The following is a 25846-nucleotide window of genomic DNA, read 5'->3' as shown; positions in this document are numbered from 1 at the left end:
AGGGAGCTTTGTTGCTCTCATTAGCCGAGGTTCACCCCTTACGGTGGTGCTAATAAAAAGAAATGATATTTCAACTTGCCGGCACTCGCTGAATAACCCTAAGCTGCGGAAAGGAAGTGGAAATCTCACGCTGCACCGAGGCAAGTGCTACTGTGGTTTCTTTAATAGTCTCGCTTGCTTGGAACTCTCGAGTGAAGAAACAGTCTTATTTATCACTGATTTTCTTTGTTGTTGATGTTGTTTTTTAGTTAAGGTTCCCTAGCGAGCATACTTCTCAGGCTCAGTTTCAGCTTCATTAATGACTTCATCCAGACTTTCATCTGCCTTCAGCTTTCCTTAAGATCTAGGGTGACATTTCATCCCCGGCTCTGACGTGGCTTCTACACATACTTGTTTATCAATCATTTTTCTACCATTTAGACGTTATAAGCTATAAAATATAAAAGTCAGTTGTGGATATAGTTTTTTTCTTCTCTTTACCTTTTTACCTTTTCTTCTCTGTAGATATAGGTAATATTTGGTAGAATTTACCTGAAATAATCCATGAAAAAAAAAAAACTCAGTAAATTGTACGTTTACCGTTTATATGAATTAGCCCAGAAAGAATCAAGGGCTTCCTGCACTGTCCTACATAGTTCAATAGAGCTTTAATTTTGATTTATTAGAAAGCATTTTTTTTCACTTGGCAATTTCTTGCTTCCACAAAAATATGTATTTTCTTTCTCTGATGAGTTTATTACTTGCTGTTTCTGGAGACAATCAATACTCTATCGCCCACTCGACTTTTCTACATGGAAGCCAGCCTTGCTCCTTCTGCCACCTCCAGTGAGATTCAGATGTGCGAGGCTCACACTGAGATTGGAATTAGCTTTAGAAGGTCAAAATTGCCATAATCTGTAACAGTGGGTCCCTCCACACCGTCCTGAACAATCACCCTCACTGGGCCTTCCCCTTTAAGTTCAGTTGCTTGTACTTGGAAGCGTTAACTTTTAGGGTGTTGGTAGCCAGTCTATAGTTCTCTTCGTTGTTATCTCTGCTGCTTCGGAGCATAATGATAGCTGCTACAAGAATACACAGCAGTCACGGAAACGCTTAGATTTCATCGAGCCCAGCCACAGCCCTTGAAGGTCCAGGGCAGGAACTGATTGACAATTCTTGACCCTCAGTGATGATAAAGTCAATTGTCTTCAAGCCCCTAGTTTCTATCTGTGAATTACGGAGCTTAGTCGTTACCTGTTAGATATTAACAAAATCATTTGTAACCATTTAATAAATGATTTATTAAAGTCTCACTTTATTATGATGTCTATTTTGGCCTTGATAGCACATTAGTTATCTTCCTGTAGTTTTTTTATCTAGCAGTTCAGTCCTGTTTAGCTAATTACTAATGCATGAAATTGCATATTAAATTACCTCTTTATTAGTGCATTTGCAATTTGACTATTGAAAGCCCTGGGCTTCTTCCCTGTAGGATCAATGGCTATGCATTTTAAAAAAAGAAAAAAGAATACTTAGACAGAAGTATTGTTTACTCACTATATTATCTCCTTTTGCTCTTTTTTCTGTAGTTTTTTTAAAGTGGTCCTAAGGAAAAGCAAGACAATCACACAAACACCGGGCTTGAGTCAGCCTGGCCTGAAAAAACTACAGGCAGTCTCTCACACATCGTGATCTTACGATGCCAAGAGAAGAGTTTCCACCTAAAAGTTGGACATCCCCCTCCCGAGCAAGGAGGAAGTGCTTGTCCTTAACTCGGCAGTGAGGAGCAGACCCCTCTGTAGTCACAGCTATTCCTGCAAGTGAAATATACCCAGGCAGGTAGCCCATTAACTTAAATTGACTGGCTGAGGCCTCTCCTTTGTTGAAGGCAGCTTGGGCACAGCCAGGGACTCCTGTGGGGAAAGAGAATGTCACACTCTAGAAAATAGGTGGGAGAGACAGGCCAAAGTTATTGAACACACATTTTAAAAATCAGACCTGGTCCTAAGCAAAGAAAATCTTAACCAGAAAGGGTTTCACCATCGTTTTCGTTAAAGTAAGCTTTTCTAAAATTATGACGTACTTAATAAAAGTCAGTTGCATCCCCGAGCAATACGGTGTGTCTTTTACAGTAATTGAGAGTATTTCTTAAAGGATCTATCAAGAGGTGGGTAGGCAGCCGTTTGTGAGAAAGAGAAAATGGTGAATGAGAGAATATATTGCAGAAGGGTTTGCTGTCTGATATTTGAAGCGTCTTTCAAGCTGCCATTTAAACTCCTTTTTCTCTGTGAAAGGAGGTGACACAGAACTAATCTGGTGGCTTACCTCCATGTTGACCACACTTTACCCAAACAAGGACACTTCTCAAACATAAACCTCTGTTGCCCCCGACAGGCAAAATTGCATCCCAACGGATGCCTTGGTCCTGGGATGAGGAGTGTGGGAGATCAAATGGGAAGGTAGCCTGTGATTGAGCACAGTTGAAACTAAGAATTTGAACGTGTCTAGTTTCGGTTTGATTTGCAGAAATTACTTAAACGTTGATCATTTGTTTATTCGTTCACACAGAACCTCCAAAGCAATGTGTCAATATTTGTTTGTCTTTTCCTTGCAATTTCAGGTGAAGTTAGTGTATCAGTTTGGGGTGTAGTTCAGTGGTAGAGCATTCACTCAGTATATACAGAGCCCCAGGATCTGACCTAAGCACTACGAAAAGGAAAATGCGGTAGATTAGATGACTCTGTATTACAGAAATTAAAATTGAATCATTACGGTGAAAATATTATATTGAAGGCAGACTTAAATTCATAAAAACATAAAACAAAACCAAAATGTGGTTCTGAAGATACTCAAAGAATGATTCTCTGTGTCTCGAGCATAAGAGTCGGAGTCTCCCGGATATTTTTTTTTCCACGCTGAAATAAAGCATCCGTCTATTCTAAGAAAGTCTAAGCCAAAAACTCACAGGTGGTTACAAAGCCTAGTAAAGTCATGATTTGTCTAATGTGATGTGATTACTAACCTATTAGAAAGCCATAGATTTAACTTGGTTGTAGAGCAGGCATCAAGCCAATAATGAAAACGTGACAATCGACTGTACGCTAATAGTAGCTGTAAATGAAGGTCTTTTGGTGAGTCAGTATTGAAACGTAGTGGATGCGGGAGAAATATAAGCCACACACAGTGCAGCATCATGGGAAAAACAAAGGAATGCCTTTGATTCCCATAGACCTAGCGTTTAGTCCTAGCGAAATTTTTAAATTAATTAAATTTGTTCCTTTGACAGTCTCATATATCAATATTTCGAGAACTCCTCCCCCACCACACACGCATACACTCCTCATCCCTACAAGCCTGATTCTTATGTTCATGCCTTATTTTGTTTTGTTTTGTGAGCCACGAAGCTTAGCCAGAGCCATCTGGGTGACCATGGGATGGGAACTCTCACCACTGAGTGCGTCATTGAAGAAGACAACTTTACTTTTCCCAGAATTCATCAGTAGCCAGTAGCTCCACGGAGAGGGGGCGGGAACAATGAGCTTCGCTCCTATCCATGGCTGACTCTTGACATGACTGACAGCTGATGCGGAACCAGCTCGAGCATGCGCAGCTGCTAGGAGCTGATAGGCTGGCTCATGTGCTAGGATAGGATTCCACAGACCTTTAGCTGTTTTTTTGGCTCTTAGGTTTGTGTTGTTGTTGTTGTTGTTGTTGTTGTTGTTGTTGTTGTTTTTCTGCCACCTCTTTTAGCAGTTTTCCTTCAGCCCGTGTTGGTCATGGAAGAAATGTCTTATTTATGCCTGAACTTGCAATTATCCTTTAATCTCAGTAACTTGAATAGCCAGCAATGAGTTTGTGCATTCACCACTGTTCATTACAGAGAAGAGCTTCTCTCTGATCAAGACCGAGGAAAGCATTTGTTTACAGGTATAAAGAAAAACAGTTCAAAGAATCTGATATCCTATCAGGTTAGCTAAACTGGGTTTGTTCGTTTTTGTTTTTTGTTTTTTACTTTATTTACTGTAATGGGTGTGAATTCACTCCTGTCCTGTGGGTCACAAATCCAATCAGAGTATTTGGTTGCCCACATGACAGTGGTACCACTATTGCTGTAGTGCACACACCTTTGCCTAGCTGGTTAGTGTTGTAGTTCAAACGGATCACTGACGGGTTAGACAATTGGTGTCCTTTCTCGACTCCAGCTTGCATAGCATCCTTGACTTTAGGAAAGTTTTCCAGCAGGAAGAAGCTGCCAGCTCACTTCTAGCTTAACTTCTTGGTTTCTTCCAGTCACGGTGTGTGACATCTTCAGCGGTGAGGTCTTACCATCTAGTTCTTGTGGGAAACCAAGAGGAATGGTGGCAGCCTACCTTGATGGAGCCTCTGAGGACAATTTTCAAAGGACTCATAGTATCTACTCAGAATAATGTTGTCTTCAGGATATAATGTGAATCAAGCTCCCGTGAGTTTTCTCGTTTTTTAGGTAATGACCAAATGACAGTAGTGAGCATGGACAGAGGATAAGGACACCTAATTGGTTAACAATTGAACAGAGGCAATATGTAACAAAGCATCTCTTTTGCTTCCCCAGAAGTTGGGAAATGTATTTGTCTTACCTGAGGTAGTCATGGCTCACTTTATGTGTGAGGTAGGCCAAGCATAAAATTAAACCCTGATTCATTTAGCAGAATAAAATCTCTGGGTTCCTTTCTTGTTATTGCTCAAGAAATATGGGGATTTGTTTTAGACAGGAACCCCAAGTGTTTTAACTTTGTACTTAAGAAAGTAATCTTCCAGTAAGAATGAAAGGTATTCATATGCTCAAAACATTTAATTAAGTAAAACGGTAAATGTTAGGAGTGAAACAGTAAAAGCCTTCGTGCACCATCAAATGTCTCCACATCATCTAGAAGTTAGAACACAGTTGTGAGATTTGTTTAAGATGTGAGAGGCTTTTGATGGGCTTTGCCTGATGAAGCTACTCTAAGCAGGAGTGGTATTGTTATTTATATTAACTGGAGTGAACCAGGTTTTTGTTTTGTTTTGGTTTTGGTTGTTTGGGTTTTTTTGTTTGTTTGTTTGTTTTCATTATAGTGACACATTAAGATACAAAGAAAATATACATTCTTTTTATATTTTATGTTTTAAAAATATACATTTTGCCAGGCGGTGATGGCGCACACCTTTAATCCCAGCACTTGGGAGGCAGAGGCAGGCGGATTTCTGAGTTCGAGGCCAGCCTGGTCTACAAAGTGAGTTCCAGGACAGCCAGGGCTATACAGAGAAACCCTGTCTCGAAAAAAACAAACAAGCAAACAAACAAAAAATATATATAAAGTATATATATATATATATATATATATATATATATATATATGTTTATATACATATAAGCATTTACTATGGGCTTTATTTATTTTTGAAATAATTTTCACACATTGTAATATTGTATATTCAGATAATACTTGATTCTAGATAATCAGTAATTTTTACAAAATATTCATATATAATAACTAATTTTCATGCTATCTAGGCAAACCAATTCTTAGTAACTTCTAACGTATTTCCAGTCACATTCGAGCACAATCAAAAGAAAAGGTCACCAAAGCCCTTCCTTGGTCGTAGCTGCTGACTGGGACTTAGCTGTGTCTCTGTTCTGAATATGACCTCGTCTTCCTTAGCCATAGGCTCGTGAGGTTTCCTGTATTCAGCATTTCACCTTAACATTGTCTGTGGAATTCTGTCCTCTTTGCATGAAGCTAGCATGTGTGTGTGCATTTACGTATTTTGCATGGATGAGTAGTTTATCGCGGCTTACCGTTGGTACATGGATAGTCTATTCAGAACCTTTTCCTAGAGTTCATGTTTCTTTGATTTTACCATGGTGTTTTTCCCAGACTTCCATCCTCTGGTTTCTTTACCACCCAGTAGTTACCCTGCCATGTGTATCTGCCTGTCCTTTCCGCTCTCCTGTGGTTTGCTTTTGCCTCAGTTTATCTTTCTCTTCTAAATTCAAGCCTGAGAAAGAGCCTGCTTTCTGCTAACACCATTCTGAGAACCCGTTCTTCTTAGCCCATAGAACAAAATTCTTGGACGTGGCTTTAACCAGCTAAGCCTCATCGATTCCATTTGATAACCTGATTCTGACGCAACCCTCGTTGTGATTTTGTATCATCGCAGCTCAGATGAGAAACACTTAGAATGCTAGTACTCAAAAACCTCCTGTCGCAGCCACATCCCGAGTAATGCATTCTTGCCACTTTCTGGTCGTGGTGTGTGGAGCGAGCTTGGGCTTTGAGGCAGATCTGGGTGAACATCCAGTGAATGACATCACCTTACCTCATGTGGTTTATCTTTTTTTTTTTTTTCTCCATCAACTAGGATTGATCATGCTTCACAAAGACTTTATCAAGTTTCACTGAAATGTCCCGTGCAGTGCTCATGAGGGCAGTGTGTTGTACATAGCAAGTTCTTGGCCAGTCAAGACTGCAGAGTAAGCCCCTGTGTCCACAGCAAACAAAATTTGTGTGTGTCATGTGTCTGTGTGTATATCTGTGTGTGTGTGTGCACACACGCACGTGCGCACATTTGTGCTTAGTGACATGTTAGTGACAGTGCTTGCCAACATGGTATGGTCAGTAAATGTGACCCCTTGTCTCATTTGTAGATTTATCTCACTTTGAAGGTTTCTAACTCTAGGTAAACTGTCGTACGCAAATGACTGGCCAGTATGTGGCCAGTATGTGGCTAAAAGCAATTCTCAACCCACCTCCAAAGATTTTGAAGAATCGTGTGCTTAATGAAGCACTCATAAAGCATAGTTACTAAAAGGTGAAGGCATTGCAGCCCCTCCCCCTCCCCTCCTATCCTGATGCCTGAGAGGTGTTAGGGCCCTGCTAACTAAAGACCTGAAGAGGGAGTGAGGACAGGGGCCAGTTAGATGGCAATGCACAGTGGCCAGTATGCAAGGCGTACCTATGAGAACCTGGAAACAAATACATAAAAACTTTTAAAAATTAAGTTTCAAATAAATAAGTATGAAAGGGGCCAGAGAGATGGATCAGTCCTTTGGGGGGAGAGGGAACACCCTCATTTTTGCCTCTGTTCATATCTGAATTTAGTAGACTTTATAATTCCCTTAGTCGGGATTTTGTGACGATTAAATCTGATCATGTGATGTGCTGGCTAGTTATCATCTAGGTGTGAAATAAGCTTTGCCTCAACCTCTTCCACCCCTTGAACTGTTGGTTTTCTGTTGTGTTTTCTACTCCCTCTCCCTCTCCCTCTCCCTTCCCCCCTTCCCCCTTCCCCCTCCCCCCTCCCCTTCCCCCTCTTTCCCTTCTCCCCCCCCCCCCATACAGACTGTCTTGGTTCATACTGAGGTGCTGTAAACATCTCTTGCAATCCAGAATGACTCTTACTCTTCAAAGGCCTTTCATCTATAGCTAAATCCTCTTCCACTTCCTTCTCAACTGCATTGAAAGAACTTTTCTGAGCAATTTTCAGCATAGATGACTATCAATAATTAAATGAGTCAATAATAAATAAAATCCTATCCAAATAGCACATGCTATATTTTAAGAGGTTCTTTTTTTCCTTTCATTTGAACCCATTTGGCACATGCTAACTGCCCTCACTAGACGTGATTGAGATGCTGGCATGCAAGGATATCTATAACATTGATTCATTTGCTTGACATCAGGACCATGCTATGAAAATAACTAAACTGTGAAGCAAATACTGATCATCTGTTTGACCTCAGTAATAGTAGAACGAAAATAACTTCTTACCATTTACAAACAAAGTTTGTGGCATCCCCACACTTGTTTACGGCACACCTAACTACAGTGAATTTCAACAATGGTGAGATGTGGCATAGGGCAGTGTTAGATCTTTTTGTTTTATGTAGGGTTTTTTTGTTTGTTTGTTTGGGTTTGATTAAGTTATTTGTTTTTGGTTTTTATTTTTTGTTTTGGGTTTGGCCCGGGTTTCTTTATGAAACTCAGGCTTGCTTACCACTGACAATTCTGCCCCAGTCTCCCAAGCCCTGTGATTTTCGAAGTAGGTCTCCTTACCTGGTAAAGCCCCATATATTTTATACAGCCATGATCATGTCTAAGTGTAATTTTAGGTAGCCCTACTTACATAGGGGTATGAGAACTGGTCGAGGTATTTTCCCCAGTTACCTTCACATGAACTGTAATTATCCCTCATTGTTTGCAGAGTTTGGCCAGCACATTAAGCTGTGCTCACTATAACTATATATTCACAGTCGGTATAGCTATATGTTTAATATATATAATTAACATAATTAATATGAAGGCAGTTGCTAATATTTTATCTAAACTATCCGGAGCTTTTAATTTCAAACCATTTTTGGTACACTTGCTAATAAGTCATATTAATTCAGGTAGCAGTGACGAAACTATCTTGCTCATAAGCTTTTCCTTTAAGACATTTTTCTTCCTGGGATCACCTCCTAGTGTGAAAGATGTCCAAAGATAATAACACATCAATTCAGAAGAGTAATAGATTTGAGATCCCAAAGTGCTCTCAGCGTGAGGGGGGCCGTTTATCTGCTTCACTAACATACCAGATCACAGCTAGAATCATTACATATTTGCTCTTTTCTTTTAATGTCAAAATAGAGAATTTATGTCCTCATAGTGATTGATTCCTTGGGAGATGTTTAATTTCCTTGTTTGCAATATTATTATTTAAAGTTTGTAACAAAATTGGCTTTCTGTAATATTAAGAGACAGCTTAGAATCTAAATATTTCTATTTTACAGTTGCGTAGTATATTACTAAACTATAAAAGTTTCATAATTAAATTCATTACAATATGACCTTTATATTAGCAGCAAAGTAACCCGTTTTGAGCGAGCCAGCTCTTAGAGTATCCACATGGTCCTACCCATGCATAAATCTGCATCCCTTTCTTAGAACCATCCGTTTTTAAAATGAACATTGTAAATGGTCAGGATGCTAACAGAAATGTGGAGTTTCCATTGACTAACAACACACTAAGCATCTTTGTTGTTTCTGAGCTGCTTCATCTCCTCAGTTAATCCTCAAAACTGGTCCTTCAGTTCTGAGGTCCCATCTGCTAATTTGTATCCATAGCTGCCCTTGCATCAAGTGCTGCCCCTGCTGCCGCACCACTGGTTGAAAAACTTGGTTTCAAGCTAGTCTTCTGTGCACTTCCAACTCTCCCCTTAGCACTTAAGCGCTTTGCTGTGTCTCCTGCTTACACCCTGGAAAGCACGCTTTAAGGGGAATTCTAAAGGATCAAAGGGAAGACTTGAACAGTAATAGTAAGAACTCACTCTGGGCTTTTCTTTTTCAATTGCATTGGCATTCTCTTCCCTCTGAACTTGAGTGACAGAATTTTTTCGGTGCATTGGTTTGTAGATCAGAAGAGAGCCCTGCTGTGACCTTTGCCAGGATGTTGTAGGGGCTACCTTGGTGGCCAGCCCTGGGAAGATGGCCTTGGCTGCCAGGTCTTTGTCCTCACAGGTTTCAGAGAAAGAGAACAGCTAGTAAAAGGCAGGGTTACAGAAAAATATATTTCTATTCCCTTCTTCTCAAAACGGAAATCAAAATGGAAATGAGGACACTATGTTTACTTGTATGGGTGCGTACACCGCAGATGTAAAATATTTGCAACTGAACTTACAGAAGAATCTCTGGAAGTAGTTAAAAAATAAATGAATGTTAGCAGGACCAACAAATCGACAGAAAGTTTTTAGGGGAAAAACACAGTTAAAATTTTTTCCAAACAAAAGGGTTAATAAAGAGAAATAATAAATTTTCTCATTTGGTATATCATGAAAAATTTATACATCTCAGCTGAATTGTTACATAGACTTCCCCATGGTTCCGAAATCCAAGTGATCATATGAGAATAGAGAGCCAACTAAGGAAGTCTTTTATGAGTGAAGATGCGCCACTGATAGATGCTGCAGAGATGTGTGGAGATACAGATTCTAGAAATTCAGAATAGAAAACAGAATGTGTCGGGTGCCCCGTTAGGTTGAAAAGGGCGGTGCAGCCACATGGCAGATGTTTAAATATAACAACAACATTAGAAATGAAGCCAATTATGGCAACCTTCTTAAGAGAAGAACCCAAAGGTTAAAGAGAACAAAAATGTAAGGATATTGAAAGCTTAAAGGAAGGGAGGGAGGGAAGGAAGGAAGGAAGGGAAGGAAGGAAAGGAGGGAGGGAGGGAGGGAGGGAGGGACGGAGGGAGGAAGGAAGGAAACTAAAAATATAATGCCATAAACCAGTAAGATATTTAAGCTTGCCCAGGTCTGATGAATTGAGTCTTGAATTCCATTTGTTCTAAATTAACTAGACTACATCATGTTATATAGACTTGATAGGAATACCAGAGGTACACTTAAGCAAAGAAACCAATCCATGAATACCTTACTGCGCTGCTTCTTCCAGTGTGGTCCCTGGGTCTACATCAGTGCTTGAACTTCTGCCCATACCACTTAGGTTTTCCGGAGCCTACAAGACAATTGTACAGGCTGTTTGGAAGGCACCACTTTAATCTAATCCAGTGCCTGCTGTTCAGCTTGGTGGCTTAACCCCTACTACAGAAGTACCCAAGCTCAGCCCATACTCCTGGCTCTGTAGTTTATCTGGCCACCCTGTTGCCTTTGTGTCAAGGACAGGCAACTGTGGCATGCCTTTGCAATGGTGGACAGTTGTGGGCTGCCAGGCCGTATGTGCAGCTAGGTCGTCAATCCTTTATTTATTTCAGGGATTTCAGAGTTTGGGAACCAGCACCTTTAGGCGATAGATTTATTTCCAAATCCACTATTAAGTATTTAGGCATTGTAAGTAATTGTACTGGGTATCTCTGGGTATGTGTACGGAATAAGTTGCTTCAAGCTAAGTAAGAAAAACAAATGGCTTTCGGTGAGAACGGATCATTTCCTGGAGCTAGTGAGAAACTCAGTGAGAAATGTACTTGCCACACATGTCTGAGGACCTGAATCCAGTCCGTCACATCCCTGGGGAAAACTGGGTGTGGCGGTGCTTGTATGTAATCTTCATGTTCGTGAGACTGAGAAAGTGGGGTTCCTGAGAATTGCTGGTCGGCCAGCCTAGCGTGGTGCAGCCCTAGGTCGCAGGGAGAGATAGCCATCTCAAAAAAACAAGGTGAATAACTCCTAAGGTTGACCTCTGACTCCGCATGACTGCATATGCATTGCATGTTCACACATGTGCACCTGCCAGTGCGTGCACGCACATACACACTCACACAAGACAAATGACGTTCTATGTGAACATACATTCTTCAGTTTCTGTGTATTTAGTCTCTGTAAGAATTTAGCATTTCTTCATTATATAAGGCCACAGGTGTGGTTTTGGTTTTTGGGGGTTTTTTGGTTGTTTTTCTTTTTCTTTTCGGCTTTCAATCAATTATGAACATGTTTAACTGTACTCCTGACAGCTAACTGTTGCATTTGTAGCGTAACATTTGAAACATGATGATGAAAATGTTAAAGCCTGAGAAACAGGTTTTACATGATCAGAATGCTTAGGTCAAAGTTCACATGGTCTCGCGGGTATAATTCATTTGAGGTCCATGCTGATGACTGTTTTCGTCTGATACACCTTCTCTCCAGGAAACCTTAATAAAGACTTGAAGACCCCAGTAATTCAATGAGTAACAGTGGGTAAAGTGAAAACAGCAAAGCAACAGTGGGATGTTCTATATTTTAATCTATTTTAAAAGTATGATAAGATGAATGCCAGGCAGTCTAGCCATTGTTTTGACATCAAGTGACTTAAACTATTTTGAACCGGGTAGCTAATTTTAGCTTCCATACATTTCCAGGTAAATGTAATCCACGAGTATGGGATTCATTTGCTTTAGATCTGAAAATGTCATTTTGGGGAAGGCGTTTGATGTTCAGGAAATCTTGTGAGACCTTTAATAAGCCTCTTAAATCCAGAGAATTATGTTTCGCCGGAAGGAAAGGGAACGTATACCTTGAGTTTTTCTTACCTCTTAAAGGAAAACTTGGGCTATTGGAAAGATTTGGAATCTGGCTAAATGCAGCCGGTCTCGTTGGCATGCTGCTGAAATCGGAGCATCCAATGGGAAGAGATGGAAATCAATGTATATCCTGGGAGCTTCATATAGATTCTCTTACAGTGATCAATACGAGCAGGACACTGAGACATTTTAGTTAAATAGTTTGATGTAAATCACCCTCTTTGTCTAACAAGGACCCTAAGAAGAGGAAGAGATCATTAACGAAGCCTCTACAGTAGCGACATTCTCCCTATAGTGTGCACAGTGGATGCACACTCTACAATAGTGTACAATGCAATGGAAATATTTTTCCAGGTGTCTTTGTGTCCTTAATAAAACTTTCAAATATGCCTTAGGGACAGAAACTGAACATCAACTGCCAACTCTTTATGCCAGTCATCCCCACTGTATAACACATGGAAAATACAAACTGTTTTCAATGAAGATGATCATATATTTAGTCAAGCTCATTAAAATTTCGTTCTGTAATTGCACACTTTCTACTTGACCTTTTTTTTTCTGTCCTAATCTCTCATTGAGGAAATGACACAGTTGACTTTGAATGATGCTACCACACATTGTCCAGAGGTGTTTTTCATTTGGGCGCCTGAAATTTCTGACTTCTTAAGCCACTTACTTCCTATTGGAGGAGTAGTATGGTTATTCTAATCCTATGAAGAAAGGTTAAGTATTAATCCATTTTTCTTAGGAACACATAAGATGCCAAAACTTCCATAATTTTGTACTTTGGAACTAAGTACAATTTACTGATATTTTATGTGATACAGTTTAGAAAGGCACATTTAATTTAACCCCCAAAATATGTTACCACTAAAAAACCTAGTCTCTTTGGTGGTAAGTTGTGGAGTATTACTTCGGAAGACAGAAATTAAAAATGAAGTTACTCTGGAACAGCTCAGACATAGGATAAAAAAGCAAAATAACGAGCATGTGTGTGGGCCTCGGGTAAGAGTAGATAGAAATGATGACTGCACATGGGAAAGTGAGTTTGAAACACCCACCCCCACCCCACGCCCGCATGCTAGTCAAAAACTAGGTATGGTAATGGCCACCCATAATCCCAGCCCTGGGAGGCAGAGAAAAGAGGATATGGTATGTTGCGGAGGCTAGTGGGCAGGTATGGACTGGCCATCCCGTCTAACAAGGTTCAGTGAATAAAACTATCTTACAAGGAGGTACAGAGCAGAGGAACTGGACATTGCTTCAGGGATATCACACACACACACACGCAGAGCAGGGCAAGAAGGGAAAATGAACTTACCCACTCGAACAAAGAGAAAGAAAAACAAACAAACATGCTTTGAAGGAAATGTTGTAGGGTCTCTGAACATTTGAATAACCAGGGTTGCAAAAGGGGGCTAACAGGACTGAAGAATAATTGGAAATTATCAAGATCCTCAGAGAGACCCAAAGACTAAGCAGTGGCCAAGAAGACAGGCAATGGGGACAACAAAAAAGAGGAGGAAATACAGTCTTTGACTCCCACTAACTTTATATTTGTGACGTGACCCATAGACGGATACACCATAGAATCCATTCAAAATACAAACTAGAACACAGGCTGGGAACGGAAATGCAAAGGCCGGTCCAAAGGCCAATCAACAAAGAAACAGATCTTTCCATTTCCAAAGACAAAAGAGCGAGCTTTGATTGTGCTCCATATCCAGTAGTCCTTGAAGTGTGTGTAGTCACTGGCTGCACAGCGCTCCAAGTTAATGAGGCAGCAGAGCTCTGTCTTTCCTGGCCCCTCATCGTCGTCGTTGTTGTTAAATAGAATGCCCCTCCCCTCACGATTCCAAAGCCACAAAGCAACTGTGAGTGTTCAGTGACCTTCCGCACCAGCTGTCTTTGGGGCTTTGAAATTGATTTTCCTCATCTCGGTCTCTGATAATCTGTCCTCAAGTGTGCCTCTCTAGCTGGTCGCCAGAGTGAAAACAGTGCTACAAATAGCTGAGGCACTGTAGGCAGGCATCACGCAGGGCATCATTAGACATGAGAGGGAAATCGGCCGGCTCCGGTGTGTTCTATGTTAAAAAGTGGTTGCTGATGTTTTATTACTGAATACAATGGGGGCATTCACACAGGAGTCAATTCTTTTACTATTTCTTTTCTTTCCTCTTTCTTCCTTCCTCTCTTTCTTTCTCTCTTTCTCTTTCTTTCTTTCTTTCTTTCTTTCTTTCTTTCTTTCTTTTCCTTCCTTCCTTTCCTTCCTTCCTTCCTTCCTTCCTTCCTTCCTTCCTTCCTTCCTTCCTTCTTTCTGTTTGCCATTCCTAAATATGGTCTGAGGAGTAAAGAAAAAAATTCAGTCTTTATTCTATAAACCTCCTAGGGAAACCAGGTCAAAACATATGCTTTTTTATAAAAATTTCTTCTGAATTTTTATATGTGAGCATATAGTCTGCCAAGGATCTGTAGGACGAGAGGCTGGTGACATGCAGACACGAGCCTCGTGAACAATTAGGTGGCAAAATAGTTTTCCCCTGTGGAAAGTCATTATGTGTGCTTCACGTTGCTGAATTTCAATATTCATGAAATATTTTGGGATTTCTAAAGGAAGCACTATATTGAATCTTAAAAAAGTTCTTTTTTTTTAAGTGTCAGGGGCAGGGTGGAGATTTAAAAGATCTGTATTGATGATGGCACATTCATCTTCTATACAATGCAATGGTAAAGGTATTGTTGCCTTTCAAAAGATTTTGTGCCATCCCAATCTCAGAACTCGCCCAGCTCTATCAGATACGAGGCCACATGTTTTGTGCTCTAGCAAACTCATAGACATAGACCTTTCCTTCTGGGCCTAAGAACCTGTACATGGATGCTTTACCACATCTGTTTTGAAGTTAGACGTGACCTGACGTAGTCAGTCATCATACAAATAATAATCTTGATTCTTCACTTACATAGTGGAAAGGTGTCGGGAAATCCTGCGCGCCCATTACTTGAGACTATGACAGTGGTGAGGTGCTGCTCTGCCGGTGTTGTCTACATGTGGGCACTGATGATGTGCTGTGTTGCCTGTGTTCTACTCTGAATCGACTCTGATACGGGCAGTCCTTTAGATAGACGGGGAAAAATGTCCCACTTATGGGGGTAAAAGTAGTTCCCACCACCACCACCCCCAGTTAAAATGATGGTTTCTCTTGCAGTAGCAAAAGTGAATGTATGCACTTAATGAACTAGAAACTCTTCTGAGGGCATGGATTTTCAGTTCTACTAATAATGATCAATAATGTTGCTGAAGGTTGAACCCAGTACTTTGTGTCTTTTTTAGGCGCATAGGGTTCCACCGAAGTGCACCCCTGGAATCTACATTTGTGTTTGTAATAATATATCAAAGTTGCATTTTTTTTTAATCTAAAGAAAACAATCTCATGACAATTTAAACCTAGGATTTGAAAGAGGTCCTTGCCAGAATCGCCAGTCACAGTGTATATTGATCGCTCAGGTTTGCACATTGAACAGAGATGTTTTCTCTGAAGCCAGAAATCTATTAAAGTCATATCATCATGCTTATAGATATATTCATGCTTCTAGTGTCTAGTGTTAAGAGCTAAGGACATGGTCTTGAGAGTCACGCAGACTTAGGTGCAAATCCCATCTGTCATTAAGAAATTACCCAGGCTATCCGTCATTGCTTCATTGTTGTGACAAAAGAATTGAGGAGTGAACAGTTCATTCGAGCTTGTGATTTTAGTCTACCATAGCCTGCTCCATTGCACTTAGGTTTGTGGCAAAGCAGAAATATGATGCTAGGGAGGAAGGAGAGGAGTGAAACACCTACCTCATGGTCCCCTACAAAGAGGGAGGAGAGATGCAGGAAACGACATGAGAGGGGAAGACATGAGAGGAGGACAGAGGGAGAGAGAAAGAGAGAGATGAAACATGATAGATGAGAGAGATAGATGATGATAGATGACAGATAGATAGATAGATAGATAGATAGATAGATAGATAGATAGATAGATAGACAGACAGACAGACAGATAGATAGATGGATAGAATGGGTAAATATGTGGAAGAAAGTACAGATTTTCTATGGCATTACCCCAGTGACATAATCCTTCAAGAAGCCTTCACCTCCCAGTCTCTATCATCTGCCAAAGATGCTATCACGTCCTGACTCCATTGTTGGGTTGGAACACTGATGAGTGTAGTAATTATATATGTCTGCATGGATCCCACCCACTAAAGCCAGCCATACTGGTACTTTCCCCGAGACTTCCAACTCTTTAAATATGTCTTTATCTTCTTTTTTTTTTTTTCTAAGCAGTAATATACCTAAAATCTTGAGTTTTCACTCTGTCCAACACTCACGTGGCCTATGTCTGAAGTATTTTATAGTCCTTTACAGTCAGTCTAAACCTCATAACTCTTGTGACATAGATAAATACAGGGAGAGGTTAAGGAACTTTTCCAAAGACATGAACCTAGAGAACAGGAAAGATTTTAAACGTTAGCAGTCTAACTTCCCAGGTCTGTGCTATGAAGTCCTTAACCTGTTTGATATATTTAGCCTTTTAAAAATACACAGTAAGTGTGTGAGTGTTAAAATGGAAAATGCTTAACTATGACCCCCATAAACGCGTCTCGCATAAAGGCTATGCCATATTATAGGAGAGAATGAAAGGACACGTTTAACCTCTTGAATATAAAAAAATTATAGCCTGCTGGCTGCACTGGACACCTTAGAACAGGATGTAATAATGGTTCATGCTATGACTCGGATCTGAACAGTATTATCATGCTAATGAAAGCCATGAAACACACAGTGTTTTAAAATTTGAACGCCTTTTGATTATTAACAGGAATCTAAGAGAACTTGAGGCTGAGAAGGGTGCATGGTAGGAAGCAGGTTTGGAATCAGACAGAGGGAAGGATGCAGGATTGAGGTGATCAAAATATGTTATATACATACATGACAAAGAATAATAAAATAAGAAAAATAAAAGACTAGGCATCCATGCTCCAGATACATATGTAGCAGAGGATGGCCATGTCTGACATCAGTGGAACGGGAGGCTCTCGGCCCTATGGAGGTTTGATGCCCCAACGTAGGGGGATGCTGGAGTGGTGGGGCAGGAGTGGGTGGGTGGATGGGGGAGCACCCTCATAGAAGCAGGGGGGGAGGGTGGATGGGATTGGGGGTTATGAAGGGGTAACTGAGAAGTGGGATATCATTTGAGATGTAAATGATTGGAGTGATAATAAAAATATTTAAAAAAAAAAAAGAAGAATCTTAGTTACATGTCCCAAAGGTTTTCTTACTTGGTATTCTTTTTCTGCGTTCTTTACGTTGCTGCTTAAACATTTTTAAGCTGCAGTTTTGAGGCAGTTTGACCCAGCGTCTATAGCTCAGCCTTCAGAGAACCTGTGTCATCTATAGCCTGCCTCACTGGCCTTGTTCTTGATTCTGGCTGGGGTCTCAAACATGTTTTGTGAGTCTCCCCCCTCCAGCAGGCTCCGCAAGCTTTACCTTGCTGGTTACTCTCGACATGTGCTGAAAATAGAACAGTTGACAAGGACCCGCCCAGCTGCCCTGCCCGGCTTACAAGTCCTCCGCAAGGAAGGAGCAGGCTGGAAGGAGAACTCTTCCATGGGTGTCTAGAAAGTCAGTGAGGAGTCAGAGCACCAGCAGGGCACGGGTACATGCGTGCACACGAGCACACAATCTCCTGTAATGTGCATACGTGCACAGCTATGAACAATGCCAGTTTTATCATATGTATTACAAGGGACTCCTCAGAAGGCCCTCATCATTGTACAGGCTGCTTTTCGCCTTTCGCTGGGTGGGTCCCACGGATGTTCCAGCATGCTTTTGTTCAGGAGACAGGGTGACTCAGGTAACTCCCCCCATCTCTCAAGACGTCTGCTTGAAACCATATGGATTATTTGGGTGCATACGCCCTGCTATATACACCATCAAATGTATATATACACCATTATTCTTAGGTCACTTCTGTGATACAGTTCTTAAATGGAAACGTTGCCTTAACTTTAACTTTTAGAAGCATGTGAGGGTCACTGAGATGGATGGTCAGGTAATGAGGCTTGCTGTCAAGCTTCACAACCTGCATTGCATCCTTGGGACCCACAAAGAGAAAAGGCAAGAACTGACTTCCTCAAGTTGTCTTTGATACATGAGTGCCTGCACCTACACACACACACACACACACACACACACAAGGTAGATAGATAGGTAGATGATAGGTAGATTGCAAAGAGAGAGTATGTACTTAGGTAGGTAAGATAGATAGATAGATAGATAGATAGATAGATAGATAGATAGATAGATAGATAGATAAGAGATAGATAAGATAGATAGATCAGAGATAGATAAGAGATAGATAAGATAGATAGGTAGGTAGATAGATAGATAGATAGATAGATAGATAGATAGATGGATGGATGGATGGATGGATGGATGGATGGATGGATGGATGGATGGATGGATGGATGTTTAAAACAAATATCATATGAAGCAGAGCTTGGCATGTAGTTCAGCTGGTAGGGCACCTGCCTAATGGGTTTGATGTCCTGTACCTTATAAAACAGAGGTGGAGGGTGCCAGCACACACTGCAACCAAACAGTCAAGAGAGAGCTGGAAGGTCAGAAATCCAGTGTCATGTTCAGTTAGGTAGAGAGTTCAAAACCAGCTTGGGTTATACGACACCTTATCTCAAAACAAAACATATGAGACAAATGGCAGGGAGGAAGGGAAGGGTAAGAAGGAGGGAGGGAGGGAAGAAATGAGAGAGAGAAAGAGACAGACAGACAGAGAGAGAGAGAGAGAGAGAGAGAGAGAGAGAGAGAGAGCAAGAGCAGCCGAAGAGAGCTAGTCCCTATGTGTCTATGTGAACATATTCCTGTCTTACCATGCCTGTGTCTTATGGTGATATTCTCCTTTTCCACAGGCATTTCCTATTCAAAACAGGGACAGGGACGACGCCACTGTTCAGTACGGCAACCCCGGGATACACAATGGCATCTGGCTCTGTTTATTCTCCGCCTACCCGGCCACTTCCTAGAAACACCCTATCAAGAAGTGCTTTTAAATTCAAGAAGTCTTCAAAGTACTGCAGCTGGAGGTGCACCGCACTGTGTGCTGTAGGGGTCTCAGTGCTCCTGGCCATTCTCCTCTCCTATTTTATAGGTAAGAACAAGCTTTTAAGCCATTTTGCTTGTAAACCAATGCATTATACTATTCTGTTAGTCTTGTTTGGTCTTGAATATATTTTTCAGTATTATTTTGTGAAGGTGGTGTTGAACCATATTAGAAATCATGAATTTCTGATGTAATTCCAGTAGATACAATAAGTAGGAAAACTTGCTTGGTAGATGTCTTAGTCAGGGTTTCTATTCCTGGACAAAACATCATGACCAAGAAGCAAGTTGGGGAGGAAAGGGTTTATTCAGTTTACACTTGCACACTGCTGTTCATCTCCAAAGGAAGTCAGGACTGGAACTCAAGCAGGTCAGGGAGCAGGAGCTGATGCAGAGGCCATGAAGGGATGTTACTTACTGGCATGCTTCCCCTGGCTTGCTCAGCTTGCTTTCTTTTAAAACCCAGGACCACCAGCCCAGGGATGGTCCCACCCTCAATGGGCCCTCCCAGCTTGATCACTAATTGAGAAAATGCCTTACAACTGGATATCATGGAGGCATTTCCTCAAGGGAGGCTCCTTTCTCTGTGATAACTCCAGCTTGTGTCACACTGACACACGAAACCAGTCAGAACAATTGACCCCTTGTCAACTTGACACACAAACACATCACTAGTAAGCCTCAACCCTTACTTTCTTATTCATCCCCAAGATCTAAATAACTTTAAAAGTCCCACAGTCTTTGCAAATTCTTAAAATTTCAAACTTTTTAAAATGTCCAATATCTTTTAAAATTCAGTCTTTTTACAATTAAAAGTCCCTTAACTGTGGGCTCCACTAAAGTACTTCCTTCAAGAGGGAAAAACATCAGGACACAGTCACAATCAAAAGCAAAACCAAACTGCAACTGTCCAATGTCTGGGAACCACTCACAATCTTCTGAATTCCTCCGAGGGCTTGGGTTACTTCTCCAGCTCTGTACTTTGTAGCACACTCCTCGTCCTCTACGCTCCAGATGCCTGTACTCCACTGCTGCTGCTGTTCTTGGTGGTCATTCATGGTACTAGCATCTCCAAACACTGCTGTCTTCCGCTGTAACTAGACCTCAGCAACAGCCTCTCATAGGCACTCTTCATGGTGCCAAGGCTCAACTTCTTTGCATGACCCCTTCACTCCCGGGACATTAATTGCTACTGAGGTTGCACCTTCACCAATGGCCTTCCATGGCCTCTCACAGTGCCAAGTCTCAGCTGCTCTTCATGACCCCTTCATGCCTTCTAAACCAGTCCCATCTGGGTGACTCTTACACATTACCAAGTCCAGCCACAGCACAAGGTACAACCTTGGCTATCTCTGGAACACAGCCTCTTTGTGCTCTCAGAAAACACTTCCCAGAAGATGTCACCTCAGTGATGCTGGTCTCTTCTTAATCACAGTCAATTCCTTAGCTCCAGCTAACCAGCATCAATAGTCCCAGTAATGCAAAGTTTTCACTTTAGTAGTTCTGGTATCTTGTTAATCACAGCTGATTCTTCAGCCCCAGCTAACCAGAATCACAGAATCTTCACAATCAAAATAGCAATGGCCCTGAAAAGAGTCTTTAATGTTCCCTCTGATATTCCACAAGCCAGACCTCCATCTTCTTCACTGTTCTCAACATTATCTTACAAGCTCCTACACAACATCCCACAGAGCTCTTAACACCAAATGGATCTTCTAGCCCAAAGTTCCAAAGTCCTTCCACAGTCCTCCCCAAAAAATGGTCAGGTTGTCACAGTAATACCCCACTTCTGGTACCAACTTCTGTATTAGTCAGTCTTCCACTAGCAGCCTTTGGATGAAGAAGTAGAACTCTCAGGTCTGCCTGCGCCATGCCTGCCTGGATACTGCCATGTTCCCGCCTTGATGATAATGGACTGAACCTCTGAATCAGTAAACCAGCCCAAATTAAATGTTGTTTTTTAAAAGACTTGCCTTGGCCATGGTGTCTGTTCACAGCAGTAAAACCCTAACTAAGACAGTAGACAATTTATTTCTATAACGTGATTCATGGACATAAATGTGACCGTTTTTTATTGATGCTATCACTCACGAATCACTGATGTCTACAACATTTCCTACACACAAAGTCCTTCATGGGCTTGCAGGATTCAACACTATGTAGGAATCTCCCCGAGTCCGTGCTCATTAGTTAGGAGCTTTCTGCTATTGGTGGTATTATGTGTCTTAAGGACCATTGTCTTCTATTCAGGAACACTCCAGAGAACTGAGCCTCATAAGTAATGCGTGATTATGTAGCCATTCATATATGGTTGGGTTTCACCTCTTCTAATGCTCATGTCTTCCACTGAGTCCTAACCAGGATGCTGAGAGCTCCTCCTATATTTCTTGATGTTTCACTTTTTCATAATGGGTTTGAGCACCTAGACTGCTGGCAATGGCTTTCTTAAATGTCAGAAAGACTCCATGGTATTTTAATCTGCTTCTAGGGAATAAGGAAAAGCCCTCCACATTGAAATGCTAATGGTACCCACTAAGATAAATCACAGGCTGTGTGGCTTATGCACCAAGAGCAACAGCCAGCGATGCATCTCCAAGTTTACAAAGCAATTTGTGATGCCCCATGAAATTCTATCACGAAAGACAAGCATCCCCAGAGCTCTGTATAGAATGCTATATGCTCTTGCAGCGGGCCCCCGCCAGTCCCGGCAATCCACCTTGGATATAAATTATGTACTTGGGAATGTGAAGTAACCATTTTGAGTCTCTGTGGTTAATGGAAATGCAGAACTGTAGAGCATGAAAGAACTTGGGAGATAATTGAGTCCGGGTTGACGGCCGTGTGGCATGTTATGGACCTGTTATTCCGAATTTTTAGACCATGGATGACATCACTAATGATTCAAAGCTTGGCTTCAGCCTGAACATGGAGATATCCTCATTATCCTCATCAGAGTGCTCAGACAACCCTTCTGGCAGTCACCACCCGTCACTCAAGATGAAATCCACCCGTCCATCATTTTTTTTTTATCCAAGTTTACTTCCTTCTCCTAGCAGAGCAGATAACACACCACCACTATGTAGCACCCCAATGAGACCATGCTGCAGTGCTGATGCTTCCAGGCGTACCAGCAGCTTCAGTACTCAGAGTTCATTTCTAGTCATCAGTTAAGAAAATACCCCGGCCATTAAGAGAATCCTCTATAGTTAGCTGTATAAATTATTCGTAGCAGTCAGAAGTGTGCCGCACAAGAATTTTAAATGAATTTGAAGTGTGCGAGTCTTAGGTGGAAGGTGATCAATTACCCATATGTGTTGGTAGGGGATTGCCATGTGGATACTGTTGCGGGGCTGGACTTCAACGTTGGGATGACGAGTAGGTATCTGTTGTGATTGGCAGGCATCTAGCCTTGCTGTGGTTTGAAGGTCAGCTTGACTTGATTTCATTTTATTTTGGCCGTGTGACTGCCAGGGATAGCTAGCATTCGGTGTGATATTATGCGAGTGCTTGTGTTCTTTTGAAAAGACCCATCAGTAAATATAATTATAGAACTTCCAGATAAAAACTAAAAAAAAAAAAAGAAAAAAATGCACCCTTTTTTTTTGCATTGGTAGATTTATTATTTGGTCCCCCATTCTACTTTTTGTCTTCTGGTACCATTAATACACACATGTCCCTTTTCTTTTTCTTCACATGAGAACATGAAATTTACATAGCTAAAACACACGTTTGTTCCTTTCAGCTCAATACACCTGTTTTTACAGCACATGTGTTTGGATTGCATTAAAGTCATGGGAAATAAGGCAATAAATTCCAATGTTATCTAGCAAAAAAATTACTTCAATGGTGAGAAAGTCTGCTTAGATTTCTCATCGACTTTCCTGGGTCCAAATGACTATCATGCTAACATGACTGTTTATTGGTCAGTTAAAGCATTTTGTTCCTTTCAGCAGTTTGTGTGATAAATCTTGTTTTGATTAAAGATGTTGCCCTCACCCTTGAAAAGAGAATAGACACTTCTCTTGGGGAAGGTTGTCCTTGGCTAGTTAGTGTTGGCTGTAAAGCAGGGATGGATGGAGTGGAGGCGTGGGGATGTGGGGGGAGGAGCTGCCCCCCCCCCAGGCCAGCTCAGTCCCATAACACATGGTCATCACTAGCGAGACAGTTGAATTCTCGAATCTGCTTCAGCCCATTCGTATGCATGATGCCATCCTTAGACCTTGGTTTTCCATCTCTCGGGTTGATTATTTATAGGAAGCAAAAGCTTAAGAAATGAGGTGTTTTTGGTTTTGTTTTTTCATAAAGCTGAAGAAACTATTCCAAACTATTTAAGAATGTTTTTTGGACCCTTCAGTATAGCAATGAAAAGTTTGGAGAATGAGTCTGTCTGTGCCCTGCCTCTTCCCTGAGGTGAAGTCCCAGGAGGGCCGAGGTGGATAACTTCTGAAGACGAGGGAAGCGGGGACAGGGAAGACACAGACAGACTTTGCTGTTTGTTTTTGCTTGTTGCTATGAAACATTCAAAGAACGCAGAAAGACCTGTGTACAAGGTGAAAATTAATTGCGATCATAGGACACCACTCTCAGCAGCCAGACAGGTAAAGGTGTTTGCTACTGAGCCCCATGGTCTGTTTGATCCGTAGAACACAAGGTGGAAGGAGAGACCTAGGTTGCTCAAGTTGTCCCTTGCAGCTATTTTTCTGTGTGTGTGTGTGTGTGTGTGTGTGTGTGTGTGTGTGTGTGTGTGTGTGTGTGACCAGATACTGTCAGTGCAATTTGTGTGTGTGTGTGTGTGTGTGTGTGTCCAGATACTGTCAATGCAATTTTATTTCCTTTGTAGTTAACCAGTCCCCCAGCCCCACTGCCCGTTCCATGCATGTGGCGATGGAGTTCTGTGTCAGTGTCTGCACATTTGATCCAGCTTCTTCCCCCGCAGAAATTCCTTGACAAAAAGTTGCTATAGGAAGAGAGGTGCTCTTTGAACTCTGTAAACCATATTAATGTCACTGTCCGTTTACAGAAAGCATCTATGTCCTATCGTCTTTGCGTTTTATCATTATATTAACCATTGCCAGTCTCTGAGATTAAACATTTTTTGTTCTGATGTATTACTATCTATATCTTTGTAGTATTATTGGTCATTTAAATTTCTTATTTCAGAAGCAGCCCTGGTTTTCTCCATTTTCCTGTTGGATGTTTTCCTCTGCAGTTTTTTTTTTTTTGCATGTGTATATATGTTTTTTAATTTTGTGAGGGTGTGGCACCCACATACCACAGCATGTGGATGGAGGTCAGTTAAGACTGTGTTTCAGGGATCAAACTGTTGTCAGGGTTGGCAGCAAGCACCTTCACCCACTGAGTCACCTCATTGGCCTGCTAGTGTGTGTGTGTGTGTGTGTGTGTGTGTGTGTGTGTGTGTGTATGTGTGTGTGTGTGTGATTGTGTGTATGGTTGTGTGTGTGTGTGATTGTGTGTATGGTTGTGTGTGTGTGTGTGTGATTGTGTGTATGGTTGTGTGTGTGTGTGTGTGTGTGTGTGTGTGTGTGTGTGATTGTGTGTATGGTTGTGTGTGTGTGTGTGTGTGTGATTGTGTGTATGGTTGTGTGTGTGTGTGTGTGATTGTGTGTATGGTTGTGTGTGTGTGTGTGTGTGTGTGATTGTGTGTATGGTTGTGTGTGTGTGTGTGAGATTGTGTGTGTGTGTGTGTGTGTGTGTGATTGTGTGTATGGTTGTGTGTGTGTGTGTGTGCGCGCGCGCGCATGCCATTTGGAGGGTGGTTAAGGACAGTTTTGCTCTATAGTCCTAACTGTAGTGATCCTGGCTCTGTAGAGTAGGCTGGCCTCAAATTCACAGCAATCCCTATGTTTCTCCCTCCTGAGTATTGAGATTATAGGAGTCACCCACCACTCCGGGCTTTTCTGCTTTGTCTTGTGTTGTCCTGTTTTGTTTTATTTTGTTTTGTTTTTTAACCTGAAGCAGTATTTATTAACGATATGAATATTTGGCCTTCTGTGTTAAATAGTTTATATTATTAATTTGATCAAACTCATTTTTGCCACACATCATATAGAATTGTTAAGCAGATATATCAATGTTCCTTACAGCTAATAGCTTCCACATCATACCTGTAAAATCAAAGTGGCATTTTAAACATACTCTTAAACTTATTCAGGAACTTCATTAATTTTCATTGGTGCTACGCATAGATCCAGGGCCTCACACATGCTAGGCAAGTGCTCTCCCTGTCAGCGCTTTAGTGCTGAGCTACAGCCCAGCTCCTCTGTAGCCATTTTAAACCAGTATTTTCCTGTATCCTCTGATAGATATTAAGGGTGCAAATTGGCTCTTCATTCTAGAAACTCAGAATCAAGCTCTCAGGCTGTGTGTAAAAAGCATTCTTTAACATTTCATACTTTCCTAATACTTACTGGAGAAAATAACCACAAAGGAAAAATAGCCCAAACAGGAGAAAACCTAGTTTTAGCTAAAATACTGAACCAATAGCTTTATGTAGCCAGTTCTTTTTTTATTAGCCAGTGGGGAAGGTATGTATGTGTATATACATGCTCACATGTTACATGTGTGTATGCTGCTCACGTTACATGTGTGTGTGTGTGTACACATGCTCGCATGTTACATGTATGTGTACATATTCACATGTTACATATGTGTGTGCTGCTCGCGTGT

General features: G+C 41.3%; 1 protein-coding gene across 26 annotated transcripts in view; it reads left to right on the top strand.

The window, feature by feature from the left end:
* Positions 1–25846, top strand: part of Tenm3 (teneurin transmembrane protein 3) — a 1297160-nt gene that overhangs the window by 1108181 nt on the left and 163133 nt on the right. For all 26 annotated transcript variants that reach the window (NM_001145937.1, NM_011857.3, XM_006509405.3 and 23 more), the window contains one exon: positions 18970–19208. In NM_001145937.1, the coding sequence (NP_001139409.1) occupies positions 18970–19208 (239 nt within the window). The remainder of the gene's footprint in view (positions 1–18969; positions 19209–25846) is intronic.

Source organism: Mus musculus, chromosome 8 (genome assembly GCF_000001635.26).
Source record: "Mus musculus strain C57BL/6J chromosome 8, GRCm38.p6 C57BL/6J".
Taxonomy (NCBI): Eukaryota; Metazoa; Chordata; class Mammalia; order Rodentia; family Muridae; genus Mus; species Mus musculus.
Note: the sequence above shows the minus strand (reverse complement) of the source record. Positions and strands in the feature narration are given on the sequence as shown.